The 26,988-nt window shown below is 41.0% G+C and overlaps 2 protein-coding genes across 8 annotated transcripts; one reads left to right on the top strand and one right to left on the bottom strand.

Moving 5' to 3' along the window:
• Positions 1-884: 884 nt before the first annotated feature.
• On the bottom strand, positions 885-13,029 carry gal3st3 (galactose-3-O-sulfotransferase 3). Of its 5 annotated transcripts, none has more exons than XM_062065522.1 (8): positions 12,908-13,029; positions 12,112-12,237; positions 10,701-10,853; positions 10,532-10,619; positions 10,238-10,393; positions 10,014-10,112; positions 5,324-5,422; positions 885-5,253 (listed from the first exon to the last, which is right to left on the bottom strand). In XM_062065522.1, exons 7-8 carry the CDS (start codon positions 5,404-5,406, stop codon positions 4,134-4,136), a joined length of 1,203 nt encoding a protein of 400 aa, XP_061921506.1. In that variant the 5' UTR covers positions 5,407-5,422; positions 10,014-10,112; positions 10,238-10,393; positions 10,532-10,619; positions 10,701-10,853; positions 12,112-12,237; positions 12,908-13,029; the 3' UTR covers positions 885-4,133. The 5 variants fall into 5 exon arrangements, with proteins under 5 accessions (XP_061921506.1, XP_061921505.1, XP_061921504.1 ...); XM_062065521.1 differs by lacking the exon at positions 12,908-13,029 and adding an exon at positions 12,509-12,879; XM_062065520.1 differs by lacking the exon at positions 12,908-13,029 and having other exon boundaries at positions 12,112-12,879.
• A 1,820-nt stretch (positions 13,030-14,849) lies between these two features.
• On the top strand, positions 14,850-26,692 carry ccs (copper chaperone for superoxide dismutase). Of its 3 annotated transcripts, none has more exons than XM_062065518.1 (8): positions 14,850-14,986; positions 17,911-18,084; positions 18,186-18,258; positions 18,379-18,519; positions 23,554-23,728; positions 24,268-24,331; positions 26,074-26,255; positions 26,357-26,692. In XM_062065518.1, the coding sequence occupies exons 2-8, from the start codon at positions 18,061-18,063 to the stop codon at positions 26,514-26,516; spliced, it is 819 nt and encodes a 272-aa protein (XP_061921502.1). In that variant the 5' UTR covers positions 14,850-14,986; positions 17,911-18,060; the 3' UTR covers positions 26,517-26,692. The 3 variants fall into 3 exon arrangements, with proteins under 3 accessions (XP_061921502.1, XP_061921501.1, XP_061921503.1); XM_062065517.1 differs by lacking the exon at positions 14,850-14,986 and adding an exon at positions 15,177-15,321; XM_062065519.1 differs by lacking the exon at positions 14,850-14,986 and adding an exon at positions 15,183-15,321 and having other exon boundaries at positions 24,271-24,331; positions 26,357-26,689.
• The last annotated feature ends 296 nt before the right edge of the window (positions 26,693-26,988 follow it).

Here is a 26,988-nt window from a genome sequence, read left to right as displayed (position 1 = left end):
TTCTGGGTATTTGTTGTGTTGTGTTTATGTTGTGTTACAGTGCAGATGTTCTCCAGAAATGTGTTTGTCATTCTTTTTTGGTGTGGGTTCAAAGTGTGGCGCATATTTGTAACGTAACAGTGTTAAAGTTGTTTTTGTACGACTACCGTCAGTGTAAGCTGTGTGGCTGTTGAACAAGTATGCCTTGCTGTCACTTAAGTGAGTAAGCAAAAGCTGCATTCTACATGTGGCCAAGCAGGTACGCTGTTTGGGCAGGCTGTAGAGGGTGCTAAAAGCAGTGCCAGCACGCCCTGAAATTTGGGAGTCTCCCGGGAAATTGAGAGGGTCGGCAGGGAAATTGAGAGGGTTGGCAAGAAAGACGCTATCAAGCGCCATTCAATTAAAAGTCGCGGGCCGCACTAACATTACATTTCCTTATTAAGATGCGTGCCGGTGCGTGTGTCAGAGACCCCTAGGTTAACATAGCGCAAAGCAATTTAAGCTTTGTATGCGGTGTTTTTCATTTTAAATTTTCAAACATTTTTTGTGGCTCCCATTGTTTTCTTTAATTTGTGAAACTCTCCAAAATGGCTCTTTGAGTGGTAAAGGTTGCCGACCCTGTTCTAAAGTAACAATACTATTACTGTTACTTGACTATAGTTTTTGGCTGGTCATACTCACCTGACTGTAATTTTAACAAGAGGCAGTAATAATGATAATAATATTGTTAGCATTATGATAAGTACGCTTTAAACTGGTTTTGAAACAAAGTGGCTGCATTTGGACTTATTCAGTGCAGCTGATACTAGCCTGGGTGCCGATCTGAGTCAGGCTTCACATCATGCTTAGCCATGGTGACATCAATTTTCATTGACAAAATGGCATTCCTAAAGACCCACTGAGATGTTTATTTTATTTGCATTTGATGTCAGCGCTGATTGTGTTTGAGGCCCCACCCCTCTCAGCGATGTGGGACACATACACACAAACTCAGAAGTGAAGTGGTCATATTTTTGTCAAGTATGTGCATTGAATGGCCTCCAGGGAATAAAGTTAGTACCTCTGCACAAATACAAAATATTACAAACTCTTCACACTGGTTGTCATGGTAACACAATGGAAGCACACTTAAACGTCTGTTCTGTGTCCCATCGCTTCCTCCTGAAGTCCAATTTTACTAGTGAGTGAGATATGGGTATCGTTTACATTTTAACTGATACTAGTACAGAATCTGTACTTTTAAAACGGTGTCGGTGCTTAAACGGTGCTCAAATTAGAATCAAAACATGAAAAGCATTCCTTTTAAAAAACAATACATTTTATGTTCTTACGGAATTTTGTGCCATTCAGGTTGAACAGAATAGTACACTAAGTATTACATTGAATTATCATAACTATTGCAACAAAACCAGCAACAATATAGAACAGAAAGTACAAAAGAAACAACTTGCTGGTGTTGTATTGTTGATGCTCACATTTTCGAAGTTTGAGAATGCACCTTGCTCGCCGTGACCATCATTTGTGCATAATGATGAAGTGCTGTGTTGTGCTCTTAGGGCCGCTGTTGTTAGGTTATGGTCGGCATTAAAATTTAAAAGTAAATATGTTAAATATGTGTGCCAACTTACAAGATGTTACTTGCACAATATCATTGTCAGGTGTCTGAGTCTGCATTCATATAGCACCGATACCTACTTTTTTTTTTTTTGTCTAGTTTCTACTGTCCACAATTATGGACCAAAGTTTCGGTACCCGTCCCTATAAAGGACACCAATATGTGAAGCTGTTTTTGTTTGAGTTGTTCAGCTGACTTGACAGCTTTTTAAGGGGAACTGCGCTTTTTGGGAATTTTCCCCATCACTCACAATTCCTATGTGAGACAAGAACATATGCGTTTCTCTTTTTTTGTGCATTCTAAGTCAGAAAAAAAAACGCTACTACGAGACAGCTAACAATGTAGAAAATATGAGTCGTCTATTCCGCCTAAAAAGCCCTCTACAAAAACACCCCAATAACACATGAATAATACCTGAATATTAACCAAGTATTATCGACAATGTTATTGCTAACCCCGAGGAACTACTTTTAGTAACTCGGCGGATTGACAATGAAGGTAACGTAGCTACTGCAGCTTTTGACCTACTGAGCTGCTACATCGAGTCTGAGTTAGTAATAGTTTGTGCTAGATTATATATTATGTCTCGCACTTATATAGTAGAAGGTTGTGTCCAAAAGCTGAGAAGTTGGTCAACTTTTACAATCAACGTAGACCCGTAGACATCTCTAGGAAGACACGGCAATATTCTCATTTGCTCCCATCCTTTTTACCTGAGAAGTGAGGATTATGATGAATTCATAATCTAAACGGGGATCACGTCTTGTGATAAATATCCCAACAGTCGACATCCCACTGAGAGCAGACATTGTACAGTAGGTGATTGTTTTGTGTTTTATGTTCATAGTTTGTATTTCTTGTTTAGCACTCAGCAATACTGCAAAAATGATGCTTAGTGTTTCACTAAATCATGATCTGCTTAGCACCCAGCTTCTATAACTCTTAGCTCACCCTCTGTATATTCAGGCTCAAAAGTATAAGGTTCTGGATCATCATTTTTCCCAAAGTAGTCGTCATTAGCTTTCACACAGTCTGCCATGACTAGTGGTTGTTGTTTTTGTTAAAGTTAGTAGCAAACTCTGTAAAATCACAGCGGCCAAAAAAAGCTAAAAATGGCCAAAATACGGAATAAAAAGGAATGCTGTCATTAATGTGTTTGTTATGACATTACACATATACTTACAACATGCAAACAGTATAAAATGTTGGAGATTTTTATGTGTTTTATAAGGCTTTAGAGGCTGAGTAGATAAAATCCCCATTACCTGCATTGGCAACTGGCTCTTGTTAGCAACTTTTTCCAATTTAGAATGCACAAAAAAGAAATACATATGGGTTCTTGTCTAACATAAGGATTGCTAAAATTCTCAAAAAAAGTGCAGTTCCTCTTCAACCTTCTGGATGTGGATGTGACCAGTGTTCAGAAAAAATACTTTTTAAAAGTAATTAATTATAGTTTCTTGTTACTTTACCAAAAAAGTAATTGAATTACTAACATTTGTTTTAAATTAATGTTATTAATTATTACAGAAAGTAATAAATGTGTTGCTTAAAAAATACAAAAATTTGAGATATCTGGCATATGCAGTTGAGAGACATTTCATGAGAGCGGAGTGTGTGAGCTTGTGTACCTGTTGCCAAGTGATGTGTGACGTCAGCGACAACTCGCTCTGAGCAGCATTTTAGCTCAGCTGTGTTCGTTAACGTAGCGGTGGTAGTTTACATGCAGGGCCGGCAGCTATGTTAAATAATTTCACTGGATTGCGTTAGTGCTAGTTAATAAAGAGACTGAATGTGCTTCAATGGCTGTCTTTTCTCCTTGTCCACAAATGGATGGCAAGTTTGTCACTTCAATCATTGTTCATTATTCCCTCGTGGCAGTTGTAGGAGTGTATGTATGTGTGTGTGGGGGTGTTTACTTAGCCTACATGTTGTTTACTGTGTGTGCATGCCTCCTCCTATTTAATACCAAGTTAATTTTAGTGTGGTGCAGGTTGTTGCTTTTATTAGTAAAAAGTTACTTCCTGCATTTAACTTGCTGTGCTTCTGAGGCTATCTTGTTGACATGCAGCCACATCAAAAGTAGTGTACCACCTTACATCCAACGCATCTGTAACGGCATTGTAATGTACATAAAAGTAATTACCGTAATTGGATTACTCGTCACTGGTAAAAGTAACAGTGTCAGTAACGTCATTATTTTGTAACGCCGTTTTTCCTAACACGTGACCCATGTGACATGTCAGCTGATGTTTCTATGAGTCACAATAAGTGGCAGCTGGGAACCAAACATAAGATGGGAGGAGGCACAGAAAGCATCAGGGAGACTCTTCCCAAGACCCCTGCCTTATTCAACACTATCCAAGGAGCACGACACTTTGTGCACCCATCTGCCCTGCTTGTGTCCGAGCACTGTTGTCCCATGGGTCTGGGTGGGCATAGTCACTGTTCATCCCGAAGGGTCCTCTACAAGGCTTGGTTCTCTAGAGGTCTTGACTGTGATCAGCCCATCTGTGACGTGACGAGACTGCAGCGAAAGTCACGGCTGGTGGCTTTGACGGTAGCGAATTGATTGGGAACGAAGCAAGACCTTAGTGTACTGGACCTCAGGCATAATGAGCTTCAGGCAGGGTTCGTAGGCAGAGCTGGAGAATCCACGGCTCCGGTTGGTGGGAAGGTCGTAGCCCACTATCTCCACTTTGGCACTGGGCTGCCAGGGCCGCAGCTCCTTGTACTCTATTTGCGCTGCTGGGCGAAAGAGAGGCCTGCGCCCACCGAAACAACTCTGCAGCAGCCTCTCCTGGGCTACCCGGAGGAGGCGGACCTCCCGGGCCACGCAGGCCGGGCCCAAAACTGACAACCGGTGCCACAACGAGGAGTTGAAATGGTCATAGAGGCGTGCGTCTAACCAATTCCATGCCCGGATTTTAGCCGAGAGGCCCGGAGTGAGCTGGTGTTTGGAGCTGGCCGTGCGCATGTTGAGCTTCACGTACGCAATGTCGTCGAAGTCCCAGGAGAGAAGGTGACGCAGCAGAACAAGTGACTCGTCAAAGTGCTCAGCAATCATCACCAAGGAGAAGACGCGCTCCACCTCATCTACCAAGAATTGTGCATACGGCGCGTCTGTAGAGGCGCGGTCCTTGTCACCACCCAAGTCAAATGTCAACGTGTTGCGGGCGTACATGGAGCGCTTGTCCTGAGGGCGGTAGTAGTGCCAAGGCTGCTCCAAAAAGGACTCTAGAGAGCCATTGGCGGCCTTAAAGCTCTCACAGTGCTGGTTGTAGTAGCTGAACAAGGACTCAAACATAGCGGCCGGTTCCCTCAGTATGGTGATGTAGATAGTGTCATTGGGCATGAGGCGGTGCAGCTCCGCCTTCCTGAAGCGCATGTGGCTGCTGATGATGTTGGGCGGCAGCGTGTGGGGATGCACAAAGTGAGCGCTGAAAAGACGCGGATAGCAGAACTGGTGACTGCATGCCCGGCCGGGCAGCGCCACCGTCAGGTTGTTGCGCTCTGCGAAGCGGAACAGAAGATTTTGCACGGTGGTGCTGGCCGTCTTGTGGGTTTTTAGGAACGCCACGTTGGTGTGCTTCATTTTCAGGCCCGCCGGACGATTAGAGGACAGGGCAGGACAGATGGCGTGGAGATCCTGCATAGTCCTGAAGTAAAGATGTAAAGTTGATGTTACTGATTGCTTGTTGTTATTTACTCAAGTGTTTGCTCACTCACCTGCTCCAATGGCCGCCACTGTGCAGCAACAGAGTCACCATGGCAACGACCATGAAGGCCAGGAAGATCTTCTTCTGCGACATTCTCCCTGTCCGTGTTCTACGATGGCATCAAATGAAGAAACATGAGGTAGTCAAGTGTGTGGCGCTGAACTCAGGTTAGGGATAGGCTTTAAGACATGAACAAAATAACAACCAGTAAGGCAATTTGTGTAGAAAGTGCGTGTAAATGCCGAAGCTGAGGTGAAATACTGAGTGGAATTAGTGGAAAAGTGGGAATTTTTGGCATGTGGAAAATTGGTAGTGAAAAGTTATTTTGTAATTTTGCCCATAAGAAGATCATCAAGCACGCTTTACCAGGGCAAATCTGCATTCTTCTCCTCTTGGCCGACATGCTTAAATTCCACAGCCAGGGTTGAGCCCCCAACCCTGCCACTGCCAGAACGGCACAGAAACACGCCCCCCTCAACCAGGTATGATTATATATATTTATTTATATTTTATATTTCTGGTTGCTATTTTTAGGAAAAAACGACAAACTGTACTGAACAGCGAGCTGCCATACGTAATCTTCCCAAAGTTGTGAAATTTAAAAAGGACTACTCTTTCAAGTAGGGGAAGCTACTTTTCAGCTACTTTCTAAACATGAATACGGTCTCCAATAACAGATAAAATATATAAAGATGATATATTGTACAAAAAAGACATAATTTAGAGGACTGTAAAGTTCTCCAAATCAACTCGGAACAACAAAATGTACATTGAAAAATGCTCTGGCAGTGGTTTATTTTTTTGATATTACTTAGTCACTCATTTTACTGTCTAGCAAAAAGAGATTCAGCCTCAGGCAGATCATGCAATCATCATGCGGAAGCTCAACATCCAGGCCAGCTGAGGACAAGCCCACTTTCCATACACTTCCAGAGACACTGAGCGTCCCATGGGCGGGATAAAACCGAGCATTTATCCAATGACTGTCTAGTATGGCTGCAGTGAAACAACCCACTCTGTGCTCCCCCAATGAAGTCAATGGACGCTCAGCTTTAACACTGTTTAATGCACTGGGACACTACCATGATTAATGAGAAGAAAGTTGTGGCAGCTGTCACGAAAGTAGCTGATTCAGAACAAAAAATGAAGGCATTCTAGCACATATTTAGTCAATGAAATGTAAACACAAAACAACATATTGCACCACTTTTTTTTTGTTGACATTTTAGAGGAAGCTGAGCTTCCCTTGCAGGACTGAGGGTCAGAAAAAGACCTGTAATTATTTTCCTTGTAAATGTTGTTACAATGTTGGATACTCGTGTTAAACAATGCCAAAGCATGACATTATGAGTTTTGTATGCCCCTGAACACTGTGTCTTACAGTCTTAACAGTGGACCATTTGTAATGTCACATATTGACGGACGTACATTTGTGGTCATTCTCGGTCATGCCGTGTCAGCAAGCCTCCTCCCTCTCTGCTGAGGCAACAGTTTCCTGGAGTATTTGTGTCATTCTTTCTCAACTCATGCACTCCCGCCGGCTCTGATATCCATAAAATAAACACTTCTTAGTCTATTTGTCCAGAACATTTTACACAGGGCAGTTTTGTCAAGATGGGCCACTAAGAAATTACCATGCAGTGGTGTAAAGCACGTCGCCACTGGACTCTAGAGTAGTGGAGACGCGTTCTCTAGAGTGATGAATCACGCTTTTCCATCTGGCAATCTGATGGACGAGTCTGGGTTTGGAGGTTGCCAGGAGAACGATACATTTCAGACTGCATTGTGTCAAGTGTGAAATTTAGTGGAGGAATTATGGTGCGGGGTTGTTTTTCAGGAGTTGGGCTTGGCCCCTTAGTTCCAGTGAAAGGAACTTTGAATGCTCCAGGATACCAAAACATTTTGAACAATTCAATGCTCCCAACCTTGTGGGAAAAGTTTGGAGCGGGACCCTTCCTCTTCCAACATGACTGTGCACCAGTGCACAAAGCAAGGTCCATAAAGACATGGATGACAGAGTCTGGTGTGGATGAACTTGACTGGCTTGCACAGAGTCCTGACCTAAACCCGATAGAACACCTTTGGGATGAATTAGAACGGAGACTGAGAACCAGGCCTTCTCGACCAACATCATTGTGTGACCTCACCAATGCGCTTTTGGAAGAATGGTCGAAAATTTCTATAAACACACTCCGCAACCTTGTGGACAGCCTTCCCAGAAGAGTTGAAGCTGTAATAGCTGCAAAAGGTGGACCGACATCATATAGAACCCTATGGGTTATGGGATGGCACTTCAAGTTCATATGTGAGTCAAGGCAGGTGGCCAAATACTTTTGGCAATATAGTGTATCTTATAGAACCATTAAGTTCTTACTATGGTATTACAGCATGGTTTCTTCCAGCATGTGCTCTGTATAAATGTAAATGTACAATTTTTTCAAAACTACCTTATTTATGTCACATTGGTACCAAACATGTCATATTAAAATGTGGAATACCAAAAAAGATGTTCCAATTGGGATTCACACACTTGAATGTGCACTGTAAAAACTGTTGCCTGGATCTAACTCAATAAAAATAAGGCAACATTTTCCAAGCAATTTTTGTTAGTTTAGTCAACTAATTGGTATTTTGAGTAAGTAGAACTTTATAATATGCATTTCGATTTATGCAAAAAGATTAAGTTGCGTTTACACGAAAAGCCAACAAATTGAGTAAAATCAATGTAAAAAAACATCAGCATATTAAACACACAAGACTTCATTAAAGTAAGTAACATTTAAATGAAAAAATAATTTGTGTACTCAATTTTATTAATTTTGACCAACTTACCCTTTCTTTGTTTTGAAAATGGAAACTGCTTAAAATAATTACTTAGAATAATAATAAAAAAATCAAGACATATCAAATTCCAACCTTTATTAAATCATTATCATATAAAAACAGTGGCAATGAGCTGGACAGTATGAACAGTCAACATCCATATTTAGTGCATAGAATGCATGACCTCAACTTTTTAAAGTGCTGTATAGAACACCTTCACAGTAGTTTTCTTTTTTTAACCGTATACATATTATTAAAACATTTTCACAAGCCATATCCAAACCGTGTTAATAAGCTGTAGAGTATTAACAGTCAAGAACATCAGTATACGGTATAACTCGGTTGGTAGAGCGGCCGTGCCAGCAACTTGAGGGTTGCAGGTTCGATCCCCGCTTCCGCCATCCTAGTCACTGCCGTTGTGTCCTTGGGCAAGACACATTACCCACCTTCTCCCAGTGCCACCCACACTGGTTTAAAATGTAACTTAGATATTGGGTTTCACAATGTAAAGCGCTTTGAGTCACTTGAGAAAAAGCGATTTATAAATGTAATTCGCTTCACTTATTTAGTGCATAAAAGAATGCATGACCTCAGCATCTCAAGTTTTACTTAGAACCTTCACAGTACAGTTTCTTGCTAAAACAATTTAACATTAAGATTATCTGTACTTCTGTAACAATTCACAAGCAGAACACCTTCACCATAGTGTCTTTCAGTGTGTATATTTTGAAACATTTTAACTTAAACAACTCACAGATCCCTCTTTCTGACCAGCTAGAGCTTCACAGTGGGGCAATTTAGTGTGTATAAAACATTAAAAAAAACTTAATTTACACACCAGAAACGATGACCTGGAGATTTGTATAAAACCTGAACAGGACAACATTCTGAAGAATTCCACTCAATGAACAATGTATAATGATTTTGAGCAGACACAAGAAAATAGCTGTTCAAAAGTGCAAGCTGACAGTCATGGCTCACTGCCTAAGCTAGAAGCTTGTTTTTGAGAGTCATGAATTTGGGGGTTGGTTTTGGGCGCAGTGTGTCGAGTCCCACAAAAAGTCTTTGAAACACCTCAAATGTTTTGGAAAGTTTGGATGGATACTCAAGATTAAGTGCATACGTCAACCCCAGAAGTAGGCAGCATGCTTTGGCTAGGTTTCCAAGATGAGTAAGGACTGGTACTCCCTCAATGATGATTCCTACTGCATTTGGCTCACGACAGATGTAGATGCTCATATTCCTCATTTCCAGGTCCTCATGAACAGTGGTCTCTACAGTTCCCTTTGAGATACAAAAACAGTAATATAAAAAAACAAACATCTAATTTTATATTTAATATAAGTTGTGTGATTTAATTCAGATAATGATTACTTTTGTGAAGACCATTTTGAAAACTTTTGAATTCTAATTTGAGATCTTGTACATTAAACTTGGTACAATAGATGCATTTCCAGCCACATGCTTTTTATTTGCATTTTTAATTTGCATATAAAAAACCTGAATAGAACCACCAGAAATTAAAACAAACAAACAAACAGTAATATGTTATATATATATATATATATATATATATATATATATATATATATATATATATATATATATATATATATATATATATAGAGTAAATGTTTTAATGCTTGTTTAAGGGGAGCATTTTTTGTTTGCATTGTTTTTTTTAGGGCAAACAGAAACACAAGACAGAAAGGCATCACTCTGTGGTGCTATGCTAATTGGCTATCCTGGGGCTCCTGCCAACTGGCTGCATGCTCGACCTCCACCTGACAACTGCTGGTTCAGTCAGTTCACATAAGTAAACCAAATTTAAGCTTGTACATCAGACTGATCCAAACCTGCTTTTAAACAATACTTACACAGTAGTCAGAGATTAGCTCCTGTCCACTCTCTCCCGTGTACTCTATGAGGCATCTCAGAGTCACATCTCTCTTCATCACTGCAGAGGCACTTGGGTCCTAGAGTTAATAGAAGAATAATAAATAAATGAATTTTGTTGGCAATTTTACTCCAAATCTGTGATATCGTTATTAGAGCATGATTACAGATTCAGTTGTAAACTTTTAAACCACTTTTAACCCACCTGTATCAGTTCCATCAACAAGTTCTTGATGTGCTGACCAGTCACTCCACCTTTTGCACTGAAGAGCTCCAGGAGTTTTGTAGTGTACCTGTCCAGCTGGGACATAAATGTTGATTCCAGTGGAACAGCAGTGCACCTTCGGAACTCTTCATTAATCTGTAAGACAGCAAATGTTGACCGTTACTGATATTAAGGGTTTTAGTATACATTTTCAGGCAAAAAGTGAGTCTAGTATGTCATGTCCAAGTCACAATGGAAACTTGGTCAGGAAAAATAGAATGATAAATCATTTACCTGGAATGGTTCGAAGAGGGCAGGCCATCTTTCCTTAAATTCTGCCACCCCAGCAGGAGACTTGGCAACCACTTCCTGTCTTCTCCAACTGTATACGTTATGGCCATCATATCATTGATGCTCCTGGCACAGTCCTTTTACACAGAGGGCAGGTGAATGAAGGACTTACTTGAGGTGAGTTGAGGAATTTGACTTCTGGGTGGTATCTTGACAGATGAGAGCGAAGGGAACTCCAGCATTTAAAAGAGCATGGGCAACCTATATGAATGCAAGGGAAGGCATGGCTGTGTCTTGGTTGGCACAATTTACAGGGCCATCCCATCTGTCATTGTAGAGAGAGAGAGAAAAAAAGACAAGTTATGGTTCATGTCTAACGTCTTGGATATATAAGCCTGATGAGAGCCCTTTATATATGTTTTTTTTACACCCTAATATACTCAATTGCAGTGTTTCCTCTGGATTTTTTTGTAGCCACTGTGGTCTAAATTGGTAACTTAGCAACAGTAGGGTGGTCCGGGGGCATGCCCCCACGGAAGAACATTTTGAAAAATTACCCTTTAAATCAGGGGTCCCCAAACTTTTTGACTCGGGGGCCGTATTGGGTTAAAAAAATTTGGCAGGGGGCCAGGCTGTGTATATATATATATATATATATATATATATATATATATATATATATATATATATATATATATATATATATATATATATATATATATATATTTATGTATGTATAATTATGTATGTATATATACATTGTCTTTATAATTCGTTTTGTCATTTAACATCAATTAACATTGATGTTCATATATATATATATATATATATATATATATATATATATATATATATATTTATGTATGTATAATTATGTATGTATATATACATTGTCTTTATAATTCGTTTTGTCATTTAACATCAATTAACATTGATGTTCATCAACATTTAACATTGTCACGTTATCGATGGGAAAATTCATTTTTAGACAATATGATTTGCCTGAGCGGCTAGGAGACACCAAGAGTAACAAGTGGTAGAAAATGGATTAGAAAGGAAAGATTAAAAAAAAAATTAAAATTAAAAAAATTTGTGGGCCCGATTTTGGATGCTGGGGGGCCGGATCCGGCCCGCGGGCCGTAGTTTGGGGACCCCTGCTTTAAATAGTGACTACTGGTGAGATTTGGGGGGGGGGGGGGGGATGTTGAGATTGAGACTTACACAATGAGTGTTATTCTTACAAGAGTAGCGTTTTGCCTAAGAGTGTGCATGGACAGCAGGTCTGAGGGGAGCTAGCTGCTAGCAACTTTTAATGCAAGCTAGTGAAGCAGCTTTAATGTGGCTGCTTATAAACTGAAGAATAAAATATTAAACTACCACGCAAATAAAACGCTAATTATAAACTGCACAGCTATAACAATGTTTGGTTGAAGTTAATGAGCTGTTGGCGGTAAGAGCAACTTCGAAATGGCGGTCGGCGGGAAAAGTAGCAAACTAAATATAACGTTGAGCCATGCTTTTGAAAATGTATACATTTCAATCCTGGCAAATACTGACTTTTAACAATATAAATTGTTACCTACATGAGTGATGAGTCCGGTAAAGTGTTTTCCTTGGGCTCCGTGAAGAGACGTGCCTGGGCTTGTTCTTCCACAGCTGCATGCAGGTTGGCGGGTCCTGACGTTTTAGGTCTGATATAAACCTTTGAACTGAGTTTTGCTAAATCATTTTATGTTGGAAGTCCAATAAAATTAATTTTATCACATAAAAAATTAAGTTACGAAAATATTCACACTTTTTACTTATAGATAACTCAAAAACTATAACAAATAAAAATAAATTGATTTATTGGAATAAATATACTTTTAAAAATAAAGTAAAATGGACAATACCACTGAAAGAGTTTTTACAGTGTGAGGCCAGGTACCACTTCATCACCATATATATTATTGTGCAATTAGTTATAGTCCTATTAGTCACCTGAAGAAATGTGGTGTCCTATCATCTGCCACAACGTTGAACACCCATATGGCACCATCACTATGCTGTGGATGCTGTGTAAAAACTGGATTGGGGACATTTTGCTTCAAAGTGCTGTGGAAAAAGAGCATAAACGGTGCTCTGTGTGACCTCTAATCCTGCAGCTGGTAATTATCATAAAAACAACCCTCACTAAAAGGACACCGGTGAAAGATTATTATGTATTGTTGTGCATGGTTGCCTTCATGCATTGATATAGTCTGTAGCATCCTGGCCGCGCGCGCACGCACACACACGCACACGCACACAGACACGCCATGTAACGACATGCAAATGTCCTCGCTCAATGTGAATAAAAAGCTAACGCATTTAGATCGAAGAGGACCGGCAGGGACCAACCTTTGTCATCTACGTCATATAGCTGCTCCAGATAGTCAGCTTTTTGTCTTTTTCCTCCAGTCCTCTGGATGCTGAGGAGACCCCCACTCAACCCTCGCACCCATCCTACCCCTCCCGCCTTGTTGCGTCGCTTTGAACAAAAGGCCACATAGAAATACTCAAATTACAAATCTAGATCCCCCTTTTTTTCTTCTTTTTTTTATGTTTGGAGAATTAAACATATATGATCATTTTATTTTCCAGGGGGAAGCAAGTTGCAAACAAACAGAAAACATACATATAACCGCCAAGGCATGTACATGTACTGCCCCCTTGTGGATACAATAACACATGACAAGCACTGTGCTGCTCAGAACAAACAATTTAAAACAACCAAATAAATTATTAATTTAAGAATGATTCCTTTGACATACTTACAGAGTAAATGTTCAGTAGTATATAACAACGTAAGCATTTAAATAAAGTGTGTTGTGTATATATTATTTGGTCATCCAGAATTACGTAGGCTTTGATGGCCTTGTCCTTGAAGTCTTTATGGTACATTTTAGTAAGGCATATTTTTGAGCATGAGCGCCCCCACTGACCTTGACCGCAAACATCTGTACAGCTTGTGCTAACATCAGGAATGTTATACTGTTCTTCTCCCTCCCCGCCATTCTCTTTCAGAGGTGGAGGAGCCTTGGCCATTTGAGGGGATGGACCAGGATGCATTGCTGCCTCGTGATGAGTGCTTCCACATTCATAACACCTCACAGAAGACTGGCAGTGTTTGGCGAGATGTGAAACTGAGGAACAACATTTAAACATATCCCTTTTTCCTTCAAAAAGGCCTTTCTATCATCCAGGGATTTGTTTCGGAATGTCCTGCATCTCTTAAGGGGGTGTGGTTTGTTGTGTAGAGGACAACATTCATTGGGTTCACTATTGGTTGTTAAAATGTCTGTTTTGTGCACTGAGATGGGTCTGTTGGGGTTAAAACTTTTTGCAATGTGTTTGTCAGGGTTAGCAGTTGTATTGTATTGGTGGGTGAAACTGGGGTCGTTTCGTTTCTTTGCCTCGGTGCACACAAAAACACAGAAGTAGTGGAAGGGAGGGAAGCAACCGTAATTATGTTCTTTGTACAAAAACCCAGAAGACGTCCATTTTTCCTGAAGGCTATAAGGAAGCTTGTCCACAATAGGCCTAATTCCTCGTGACGTATCCAGATAGGACAAGCCGGTGAAATGGCCGTCCTCCTTGAAACCTTGAATTTCCATGAGCAAATCTCCCAGTTCACGTAGCTTAGCGTTGTCTTTATTAGAAATTTTGGGGAAATTGTCCAGCCGATCAAATAGTGATTTTTCAATGATTTCAGGAGCAGCATAACAGTCACGCAGTCTCTCCCATGCTTTGTGTAGAGCCAGTTCTGGATGGTTTACATACATTGAGCGGATGCGTCTCACATGTTCTCCAGACTCCTTACCAAGCCACTTTGTCATGAGGTCTAGTTCTTGAGTTGTTGTGAGGTGGGCACCGCTGACCGCTGTAGTGAATGACGACTCCCATGCGCGATAATCTTATGGTTTATCGGCGAAGTAGTACAGTCCTGAGGTGATGAGATCTCGTGTTGCCAAATAGTGGGCTAACGGTTCAACTGAAGACGGCATGCTGGCTTGTGGTACCTGTCGGGGAACATAGGGCGGAGCATGTATGTTTGAGCCAGATGGTCTTTTTTCTTCAAAGTTTGTCGTAGCTTTAACTGGCTTATTTAAGTTTGGTGTGGAAAAGTGGGATTCTTTATCGCTCTTAAAGTTTGTTTTATTAGGACTGGGTTGCATATATGGAGTATTTTCATCCAGATGCCAGGTGTTGATGGTAGCGTGTGTTAACGGACACGGTTGCTTATTTATTGCTGGACACAAGGCAGCTGGTGATGCCAACAGCTGTTGAAGGTCGATCTGTGATTGAACGTATTCACTGGTGCGTTCAATTTTTGCCTTTTCAGATTCAGTTTTCCTGTCATCGCCTGTGGATTGTGCTGCCGTAGCCTCCTCCCATACTTGAGCTTCCGCCTCAGCTGCGTCTGCTTCTCGTTGTAATGTAAGCACTTCTAATTCTGTGCTTATTCTCGTTGTTTCTAATTGATTATGAGCGTCTCTGGAGGCATTTTCCAGTTTTAGCTTAGCTTCTTCCATTTTTAGCTTAGCTTCTTGGCTTGCGTATGACGCTCGCACTTTGGCGGCTTCTGCTTTAGCTCTAACAAGAGCTGCGCTTGCTGTGGATACTGACGTTTTGCTGCTTCCACCGTGACTTGTCGCCATGTTGATACCGTAGGGCAGCCGGAACGTGCCTTTTTCACTTTAGTGTTCTCGTGAGACGTGTAGAAACGCCACTCAACACCAAGCCAAACCGGAGTCAAAGAAGAGAACGTCGTTGTAAGCTTGACCATTTACTTTTGACAATTCTTCATAGACAAGATGGTGAAAAACTAAAAAGAACAAAGAGACACAAACACACTTATTGTCTCTGTACATATTTGTCAACAATGACATATGAAAATGTAACTATAATGTCCCAAAATGTCCAGCAGAGGGAGACTCCCGTCTGTCTGAATGACTTGAACACATTGTATCTAGTTCGACAATTATATTTAACATATCGGCACTATTACACTTTTTAACGTGTCTGACATGTTGTTAACTTAATAAAGACAACTTACGGCATTGCTTCTTCGCCGCTTTGTGTAGGATGGCAACAGAAAGAACCACAGAAGACCGCAACATGTATGACTTGCTTTCGAACGAAGTCGACCAACCGAAAGTAATTTAGCGGAAGTGACATCATCTAACTGCTGTTTACCGATTATAGCATATACAATAAATATAAACAACTTTAGCTCCAAATTAAAGCCTTGCAGTCAATAATACGGAAAATATTATCAAGTAATTATGTAAAGAATATTAACAATTGACTTTAGGACAACACACACAAACTGTACCCAAACTGAAGTAATCAAAAATAACATTGATCATACCAAATTTAATTAGAACAATATATGTTATTAATTGATCATCATCAATTAGTTATTGCTTATAGCCAGTATTTACATTTGTGTTAACATTTTTACTTGCAGTATTTATATATGTCCTTTATTTTTCCGTTAATATCATCATTTTACTTGTCTCTATTTCAGTGTCCATACTTATTCTAAATTACATAATCTATTTTTTTATTTATATACTAACCCTTTTTATCTAATTACTCTCGTTTTACTTTTTTATTTGCTTATTCTTATTCTGCCATCAGCTTTCCTTATTCGTTTTCCTTAATTATTACTTATATCTCTATATGCAACATGAATTAACTAATGTATTCATAAATTAATGTATTAATTGAATATCAATGAATGTGCATGTTTCTTATATAAAATTATTTACTGCAATATCTATTTATTCAATCACTTATTCTTAAAAGTTTACTAAACTACTACTTAACTTATTTTATTTTTTATTTCAAATATTTTAGTGTTATGATATATATTCTATTACATTACATTTTGTCATCTTTCTTTTATAATTTTCCTTCAACATTGCACAAGCTGTATACTGTCAGTTTATTTTCTTCTCTTTCAATACTGATATTAGACTTAGACAAACTTTAATGATCCACAAGGGAAATTGTTCCACACAGTAGCTCAGTTACAAAGGATGGAAAGTGTAAGGATGGAAAGGACAATGCAGGTATAAATAGACTAAATATAGCAATACAAAATATAACATATATACGTAATATTTACACAATATATGAACAGTATATTATATATACTGATATATTATATTATATTATGTCTATATACAAAATATAACAATTACCATGTACGCACATGACGACAATATTACAGTATATGTGACAGCTGCAGCATAAAATAGAGAGTAAATCCAGCAGAAACTAGACATTAAAACAAAGAGAAGTAGCTGACATAGAAGGTGTCAGGTAATAGACAGATATCATCTATTGCTGTATGGCGAGTGATTATACAGCTGGATGGAGTGCGGAATGAAGGAGTTCTTGAATCGAACACTGTGGGAACGAAGCTGAAGGAGCCTGTTGGAGTATGAACTCCTCTGTCCCTCAATTGTCTGGTGGAGTGGGTGGGCAGGATTGTCCATGATGGCCAGCAGTTTATCCAGTGTCCTCCTGTCCCTCACTGACACAAATGCCTCCAACTGCGTGCCAATAGTTTGGCCGGCTTTCCGGATCAGTTTATCAATCCGGTTTGAGTCCCTTTTGCTGGTGAAGCTCCCCCAACAAACCACTGCAAAGTACAGGGCACTGGCCACAACAGAATGATAAAATATCTCCAACAGCTTGCTGCACACATTAAAGGACCTAAGCTTCCTCAGGAAAAAGAGTCTGCTCATGCCCTTCTTGTATACAGCTTTTCTGTTGTCCTTCCAATCCAGTCTGCTGTTCAAGTGGACTCCCAGGTACTTGTACTGCCCCACTACTGCCACCTCCCGGCCCTGGATACATATAATACATTGTCCTTTTTCCAAAAATGCATGAGCCCTTTTCTCCTTTTACTTTATTTCAACAACAATATGAACAAAACAAACCATATTTCAAAACAGCATAAATATAAACATAAAGATAAACACATTTGTCTATATATTTTCAAAGTGCATAAACCATCCCTCTATTCTATTCTCGTTCATTAGACAATGGTGATACAGTAAAATAATAATCTTAAATGACAAAATGGAAGCAAACAAAATATTGTAAGTGTCGAATGTAAAATATATGGTGTTGAAGGAATTATCAGTAGAGGTAAAAAAGAGGAGGCTCTTCTTACTAGTTTTCAAAATTGTGCAAGTAACCACGTGATTTTTATTAATCGTTACGAATATTCCAAACAGATACACCCCCAGATACACAGATAACCACATTGTGGTTAAAATAAACATAAATGTCGAACTGTAACAGCAATCATGTTGTACTAAAAGTGTTGTAATTGTACATGAGAGGAGGTGCACCAGCGTGTGGTGGCCACCAGATGGCAGTAGAGAAGCACTCATCCTGACGTCACAAACATGGCGACGCGCTGAGCTGAGACACTTCCGCCTGTGGAAGTTTCTTTTCTACCTGATAACTGTAGAAGTCTCCCTGCTAAAAGCATGGATTCCGACAGACCGGCAAAGGTATGACAGTCACACCTCACACTAAAATGATCTAAAAGCTAGCTTGCTGCATAGTCAGCAGCTTTATGGTTGAAGTAGTTTGACGCTCATGTCGTTGTCAGCTGGAGTTTGCGGTGCAGATGAAGTGTGAGGGCTGTGCCGACCAAGTCAGAGCTGCTCTGGAGCAAAAAGACGGTAAGAAAATATCAAATTGCATCTTAGAATATCCATCTATCATATGCAGCACTTTGTATTCAAGTTGTTCGTCAATGAAGTTACTATGTTCAAAGTGAAACATCACCATGTTGATTTAAGGTGTGCAGTCCGTCAGCGTGGACGTGAGTGAAGGACGCGTCCTGGTGGAGTCTTCTCTGACCAGTGGGGAGGTGCAGGCCCTCATCGAAAGCACAGACCGCAGGGCCGTGCTTAAAGGCATCGGGGGTTTAGAGGAGCAAGGTACACTGTTGTGTACATAAACGTGCTTTTGTCAGTACTGAATGTTGTCTGTCTATCAGTGTTGGCCCTGTGATGAGGTGGCGACTTGTCCGGGGTGTACCCCGCCTTCCGCCCGATTGTAGCTGAGATAGGCTCCAGCACCCCCCGCGACCCCGAAAGGGATAAGCGGTAGAAAGTGGATGGATGGATGTACTTAAAAGGGAGCTTTGGGGATTCTAATAGACATTCAACACACTGCCATCCATCCATCTTCTTCCGCTTATCTGAGGTGGCAGCAGCCTAAACAGGGAAGCCCAGACTTCCCTCTCCCCAGCCACTTTGTCCAGCACCTCCCGGGGGATCCCGACGCGTTCCCAGGCCAGCCGGGAGACATAGTTTACACTTCATTGCGGTCTAGTTAATATGTATTGGATATCAAATCAAATCAAATCAAATCAAATCAAATCAACTTTATTTATAAAGCACATTTAAAATTTACCACAGGGGTAGCCAAAGTGCTGTACAATGGGCAGGTTAAAAATAATACGCGATATGCGTTGGTGTAAATTTTGCTCCCAACTTCCAGTTATAACCTACTTTGAGTATGTCTGCAAGATCGTTTGGGGAGGTGTTGCTTTTAGATTACAATCATCCATCGATCCATCCATCTTCTTCCGCTTATCCGAGGTCGGGTCGCGGGGGCAGCAGCCTAAGCAGGGAAGCCCAGACTTCCCTCTCCCCAGCCACCTCGTCCAGCTCCTCCCGGAGGATCCCAAGGTGTTCCCAGGCCAGCCGGGAGACATAGTCTTCCCAACGTGTCCTGGGTCTTCCCCGTGGCCTCCTACCGGTTGGATGTGCCCGAAACACCTCCCTAGGGAGGCGTTCGGGTCGCATCCTGACCAGATGCAGGTTAATTTGTGTCTTTATTACGAAAGTTTTTTTGACACTGAATTTATGTAACTAAATTTTTTGAGTATGAATTTTGTGAACTGAATTTTTTTTACAACAAAATATGCTGACAATTTTTTGTGGTGCAGCACGGTGGTACAGCGGTTAGTTCATATGCCTCACAATACGAATGTCCTGTGTTCTATCCCCGGGGTCTCTCTGTGTGGAGTTTGCATGTTCTCCCCGTGATTGCGTGGGTTCCCTCAGGGTACTCCGGCTTCCTCCCACCTCCAAAGACATGCACCTGGGGATAGGTTGATTGGCAACACTAAATTGGCCCTAGTGTGTGAATGTGAGTGTGAATGTTGTCTGTCTATATGTGTTGGCCCTGTGATGAGGTGGCGACTTGTCCAGGGTGTACCCCGCCTTCCGCCCGAATGCAGCTGAAATAGGCTGCAGCAACCCCCGTGACCACAAAAGGGACAAGCAGTAGAAAATGGATGGACGCTGACAATTTCATTGGAAAAAAATAGTTCGTGAAATGCGTGTGTTTTAAAATTCAGTGTATAAAAACTCAAGTGTTGAAAAGGTCAGTGTATAAAAAAATCATAGTATTACAATTCAGTGTTATTACACATTCTTTTATAAGTCAATCTAAGTTCAGCCAGCTCCCGCATTTCTCCAAATCAAACCAATATAGTCTCATTCGTCTGTGCTGTGCAAATTATTGATTGTGCTGTTTTCGAGATATTAAATATTTACATTTCTGGAAGAGGCAGCACGGTGGTACAGGGGTTAGTGCGTGTGCCTCACAATACGAAGGTCTTGAGTTCAATCCTGGGCTTGGGATCTTTCTGTGTGGAGTTTGCATGTTCTCCCCGTGACTGTGTGGGTTCCCTCCGGGTACTCCGGCTTCCTCCCACCTCCAAAGACATGCACCTGGAGGGAGGTTGATTGGCAACACTAAACTGGCCCTAGTGTGTGAATGTGAGTGTGAATGTTGTCTATCTGTGTTGGCCATGCGATGAAGTGGCGACTTGTCCAGGGATTTCCCCTGCCTTCTGCCCGAGTGCAGCTGGGATAGGCTCCAGCACCCCCGTGACCCCGAAAGGGACAAGCAGTAAAAAATTGATGGATGGATCAAGCAATCAATTCTGTCTCAGAACCAGCCAAAAGGAAGTCACATCACATGACATGGGTCCTTCAAAACCACATAAAAAAGGCAGTTCACTGGACATAATACATCATAATAAACATTTTAATGCGGCCCGGTGGCAGGGCTGTACGCTTAGCTCACTAGTAGGACCGGTGCGAGTAAATTAAAACAAGTAATTAGTAGCACAGAAATGTTTTGTTAGCACAGAAAACATTTTGTAGCTATACAACATGTCTTTAATATCATATTTTCATTATTAACACTCAAATAAGTGCACTCATAAATATAAACACAATGCCATCATAAGGCCTACTGTAAAGCTCAATTAAACACATAGAACATCCCTAAACTGTGCTAGCACTGTCGCTAACACGAGTGTAGGGTTCAGCGATATGGACCTAAACTCATATCTTGTCCCATAAACTAACCCATAAATGGAAATATTCGCTGACGTAACTAAATATCTCCACCATGCTTCGTTTTTCAATTTTGGGGACTGATGCGGATTCCAAATACACAAAAAAATTACCAACAAAAAGTAGGTTTTGCATAATAGTGTCCTAGCTTAAGAGGTGTTTTGAGATGAGAAAAAGGCTTGAAAATGATATTTTAAAAAAAAAAGTCAACTATAATATCAAATCTTCTTAAAAAAAACATTTAGCTATGCTCAATTCAAACAAAAACACCAAAGAACAAAATGTAAAATAAAGTGTCTTGGCGGGGCTTGTTTACACAGCAAAAAGCCTGGTATCCGAGTGTCAGATGGAGGCAGATTTCTACAACTGAGTCCTAGTCAGTAAAAAAACTAACATTTCATTCCATTTTTGAGATGGTTTATTACTATGTTTTAGGATCCGTCAGTATTACGTGAGTGTTTGTATCATCGTGTAATCAGCTATTATAATTTTTTTGCTGATTTGGGAGATTTTTTTCAGTAATGCACAGCAACCTCCACTGTTTAAAGGGTTCATAAAAAGTGATCCGAGCACATACAGCAGATTAAATGGCCTGTGGTGTGTAGTGCTGCATAACCTGCCTCTTTTTAAAACTCATGTCATGTGACTTTAAACTTGACAGACTGGTTCTGAGACAGGTTTGATTGCTTCGGTCTTAATTTCCCGTAAGTGGGTCTTGCATTTTGAAGCAGCAAATTTACAAGCGGTAGAAAATGGATGGATGGAAGTTTTTATACACTGAATTTTAAAATGCTGAATTTTAAAACAGGCATTTTGCAAACACATTTTTTTCAATGAAATTGAATTAATTTGATGCAAAAATGTATATTCCATAAATTCAGTTTAAAACTTTTTTTTTTTAATAGACACACATTAACCTCTATACAATTGAAATCCTCCATGTTCCCTTTACAACAATATCCAAATGTATCTTTTGAAAATGTAGACTGTTTAAATATGTATCTTGAAAACAAAAAGCACTGCAATTTTATTTGTTCCAGACACTGTTGAAAATAAACTTCATAAACATTATACAGGTACACCTGCACTGTTAGATTGACACAAAGCAGCAGAAAAGAAGCTGTATTTGTTTATCAGTTCTTGTTGCATGTCGGTGATATTGTGTGCATGCTGTAAATAGATAAAAATAATACAGAATTCTATGTTTTTTCTTTCCTCAAACCAAGTTGTAATAGCAATAGGGCTGGGTGATATAGATGATACACAATACAAATGATAGAGTTTTTAATACTATCGTTATGACACGATATTGCATGGACAGGAGTCACAGGACACATTCTAGCTGTCCTGCTAACACCTCCAGGCAGCTACAACCCTAGACTAACACCCACATCCCACCTCCCCGGATTGTAAATAATCAAATATACTTGTTCTTATGCTTTCTGAGCTCACTATGTTCACTGCTCGCTGTCCATATCCTACGAAGTCAGACCTACACTGTTTCCAATGTCCATTTCTCAGATGATATAATTGTTGATGACTGAAGTGCTGATATCAACCAAACCTAACCCCCCCGCCCCAACCCCCTCCACATCCCACCCCGCGTATTGTAAATAAATCAATGTATATACTCTGATGATTAACTTGTGTGATGACTGTATTATGCTGATAGTATATATTTGTACCATGAATTGATTAACGTGGACCCCGACTTAAACAAGTTGAAAAACGTATTCGGTTGTTACCATTTAGTGGTCAATTGTACGGAATTTGTACTGTACTGTGCAATCTACTAATAAAAGTCTCAATCAATCAATCAATGACAGCGGTAAGCAAACGACCGCGTCCTTGCTAGTGGCTAACGCCCCTCAACATTGAGAAGCAGTTTTTGTAAGTCATTATAATTTGCCTTCATGGCGACAAATAAACTTATGTTTCTCACAAGTGTCATTGCTAGAGTACGAGGAATAGCTAAACGTGCTACACTGCAGGTCGTTGGAGGATAAAAGAAGCCAGGCTAACGCTGAGCTAGAGCTCTTGAAACCAAAGGTGGGCAGATAAATACAAATATCAACGGTGACGATACCAAGTATAGTATCAGTATGTGGTCAATACAATGGTAAATACTGTATATCTATATGTTTTTTATAATCGCAAAATTGTTTTTAGTTGTTTTTGTTCTTGTTTACATGTAGATGTTAAGCTTTTTCTCCCATACCTAAATGGTGCCTTCTTTTTCTTTGGAGTTCAGCAGCTAATCCAACATTTTAGCTTCTGGTCCATGTGCAAAATGTTGTGGACAAATAGGCGTGGAAGTATTTATTCTATACACCTCAGAGCAGGCTGGAGGTCATGAAACGAGGACTGACATCACAGGGGGAGGACAAGAATGCCCACATAAATACGTCCGTCAATCTGTGATGTCACAAATGGCCCACTAGGGGGAAAAAATGCATGCAAGCTTATGCCTAAATGCATGAACCTTATGATTTTGAGGCTTTGGCATTGGCATTTACATGAATATTCAACATTGTAACAACATTTATAAGTCAAAAAATACGAAATTCATTAAAGGCCCCTCTGATTATGTGACAGATCAGGGTGCAGCGGTCGCCATGCTGGCCGGCGAGGGGCGGGTCCAAGGAGTTGTCCGTTTCTTGCAGTTGTCTGCCGGACGATGCTTGATTGACGGGACTATTGATGGCTTGGAGCCCGGAGCCCACGGCCTCCACGTGCACGCGCTCGGAGACCTCACTGACGACTGCCTCAGGTAGTCCCACTGGTCACATGACAACCAGCCAATCAGCAGAGGTGCCTCATTAAATCATAGTAATAATTCATTATTTTAACGTGACCACTGTGTAAAACCATTGTGCTTTCATTCACTTGTAATGTGTAAGAGAATTCAAAACAGGTGTGGCTCAGGGGCTCATTTGCGGTCATTAATTAATTCTAAACACTTTCATCAAAACAAAAATACAAACACAAGCTAAAAGTAGGCTTCCCTGTTCTTACGTCATTTTCACCTATATTGATTTGGTTTTAGCATGCAATTAGTATAAACAAATGGTAAAAAAATATGTGTATGTGACCCTCGGTAGAAAGATTATGAACACCTCTGCTCCAGAAGCTACTTCTGTATTAGTCTATTTATACCCGCATTGTCCTTTCCATCCTTACACTTTCCATCATTGTAACTGAGATACTGTGTTGAACAGTTTCCCTTGTGGATCATTAAAGTGTGTCTAAGTCTAAGTTGGTGTATTTTGTCTCTGGTACACTGCAAACTTAAATGTGTGCTTGTGTCAGCAGCTGTGGCGAACACTTCAACCCATTTGGAAGACATCACGGTGGTCCACAAGATGCTGAGCGGGTATGACTTGTTTATAAGAGAGATGTGTGGGTAGGATGCAACTACTTGCTGGTGCAGTGTGCTTCTGGATGTGACTACTTGCTGGTGCAGTGTACTTCTGGATGTGGCTACTTGCTGGTGCAGTGTGCTCCTGGATGTGGCTACTTGCTGGTGCAGTGTGCTCCTGGATGTGGCTACTTGCTGGTGCAGTGTGCTTCTGGATGTGGCTATTTGCTGGTGCAGTGTGCTTCTGGCTGTGGCTATTTGCTGGTGCAGTGTGCTTCTGGATGTGGCTATTTGCTGGCGCAGTGTGCTTCTGGATGTGGCTAATTACTGGTGCAGTGTGCGTTTGGATGTGAGTACCGTATTTTTCGGAGTATAAGTCGCTCTGGAGTATAAAAAGTTGCACCTGCCGAAAATGCATAATAAAGAAGGAAAAATATAATGAATGAATTTTCCTTCCATACTCAAAATAAAAGGTTATAAAAAGAAAGTAAAATGTTTAACTCATGTATGTAGTGCATGTTACTTCCGGTCTGCAACAACAAGGCTTTACGTGCAATGCACACAACACCTCCCTCCCACTCCTGCCCCCACCCCCTAGTGCCCGGCAGTCAGGCGGAAGCAGCCGCGACCATTTTGAAAAGCAGCACCATCGCAAAGGTGCTGCTGCTTGGCATGAAATCTGCACTGGTGCAGTGTGCTTCTGGATGTGGTTATTTGCTGGTGCAGTGTGCGTTTGGATGTGAGTACAAGTCGCTCTGGAGTATAAAAAGTCGCATCTGCCGAAAATGCATAATAAAGAAGGAAAAAACATATAAGTCGCACTGGAGTATAAGTCGCATTTTTTGGGGAAATTTATTTGATAAAACCCAACACCAAGAATAGACATTTGAAAGGCAATTTAAAATAAATAAAGAATAGTGAACAACAGGCTGAATAAGTGTACGTTATATGACGCTTAAATAACCGACTGAGAACGTGCCTGTTATGTTAACGTAACATATTATGGTAAGAGTCATTCAAATAACTAACATACAGAACATGCTATACGTTTACCAAACAATCTGTCACTCCTAATCGCTAAATCCGATGAAATCTTATACGTCTAGTCTCTTACGTGAATGAGCTAAATAATATTATTTGATATTTTGCGGTAATGTGTTTATAATTTCACACATAAGTTGCTCTTGAGTATAAGTCGCAAACTATGAAAAAAACTGCGACTTATAGTCCGAAAAATACGGTACTTGCTGGTGCAGTGTGCTTCTGGATGGGACTACTTGCTGGTGCAGCAGTGTGCTTCTGGATGTGGCTATTTGCTGGTGCAGTGTGCGTCTGGGTGTGAGTACTTGCTCGTGCAGTGTGCGTCTGGGTGTGAGTACTTGCTGGTGCAGTGTGCGTCTGGGTGTGAGTACTTGCTGGTGCAGTGTGCGTCTGGATGTGAGTACTTGCTGGTGCAGCGTGCGTCTGGATGCGAGTACTTGCTGGTGCAGCGTGCGTCTGGATGCGAGTACTTGCTGGTGCAGCGTGCGTCTGGATGCGAGTACTTGCTGGTGCAGTGTGCGTCTGGGTGCGAGTACTTGCTGGTGCAGTGTGCGTCTGGATGTGAGTACTTGCTGGTGCAGTGTGCGTCTGGGTGTGAGTACTTGCTGGTGCAGTGTGCGTCTGGATGTGAGTACTTGCTGGTGCAGCGTGCGTCTAGATGTGGCTTTTTTCTGGTGTACTGTGTTCTTCCCAAAGACTGCGTTGTCGTCGTGCAGCATGTCGGCGATCTGGGAAATATAGTTGCTGGACCTGATGGCAGAGCATCGTTCAGACTTGAAGACAATCAGCTGAAGGTCTGGGACGTGATTGGACGGTCTCTGGTGTTGGACGCTGGCCCAGACGACCTGGGCCGAGGGGGTCATCCGCTCTCCAAGCTGACAGGAAACTCTGGTGCCAGGTGAGTGAGAGCACGGGGGGGGGGGGGGGGGGGGGGGTGTGTGTGTTGGAACCATGGTTGAGTCCAGGTGATCTCTACGCTCTTGTTTTCTTGGAGAGCAGGTTAGCGTGTGGGATCATTGCCAGGTCGGCAGGCCTCTTCCAGAACCCCAAACAGATCTGCGCTTGCGACGGGCTCACACTGTGGGAGGAGCGAGAACGGCCTATGGCTGGGAAAGGAAGGAGCAAAGCCGGCAGCGAGACACTGGTTGCGAACCTCTGAGAGGTCATGTGACAAAGAACCAATGCCTGATGAAAAAGATATTTCAAATGAAAAATACTCACAAACGTGACTAAAAAAATATGAGCAATTATGAACTTAACATTAACATCAAATAATGAATGTATTTTCCTTCCATACTCAAAATAAAAGGTTATAAAAAGAAAGTACTTCTTCTTCTTCTTCTTGTGATTTTATGGCGGTTGGCAAGCAACCTTGTGGTGAGCATTACCGCCACCTACTGTAATGGAGTGTGGATCGAGGTGGATTCCTACTCTAAATTCTTTTATTTAACCCAGTGTTTTTAAAAAATGTGTGTATTGCTTTATAACCTGTGTGTTCTGAGTGCAATCCTAATATATCTTCCACTGCTAACCTAATATTCTCTTTCGCTAACTTATTTCCCAGTATTTCCCTTTCTCTATTATGTTTTCTACAATGTATTAAAACATGTCTTACATTTTCTATCTGTTGG

The sequence above is a fragment of the Entelurus aequoreus genome, linkage group LG12 (genome assembly GCF_033978785.1).
Source record: "Entelurus aequoreus isolate RoL-2023_Sb linkage group LG12, RoL_Eaeq_v1.1, whole genome shotgun sequence".
NCBI lineage: Eukaryota > Metazoa > Chordata > Actinopteri > Syngnathiformes > Syngnathidae > Entelurus > Entelurus aequoreus.
Note: the sequence above shows the minus strand (reverse complement) of the source record. Positions and strands in the feature narration are given on the sequence as shown.

Coding starts and splice junctions, on each gene's coding strand:
- gal3st3 (XM_062065522.1), bottom strand. CDS start 5,406: ATGTCGCAGAAGAAGATCTTCCTGGCCTTCATGGTCGTTGCCATGGTG. Junction 5,254..5,323: donor AGTGGCGGCCATTGGAGCAG/GTGAGTGAGCAA, acceptor TCTTTACTTCAG/GACTATGCAGGATCTCCACG.
- ccs (XM_062065518.1), top strand. CDS start 18,061: ATGGATTCCGACAGACCGGCAAAG. Junction 18,085..18,185: donor ATTCCGACAGACCGGCAAAG/GTATGACAGTCA, acceptor TGTCGTTGTCAG/CTGGAGTTTGCGGTGCAGAT. Junction 18,520..23,553: donor CGGGGGTTTAGAGGAGCAAG/GTACACTGTTGT, acceptor ATTATGTGACAG/ATCAGGGTGCAGCGGTCGCC.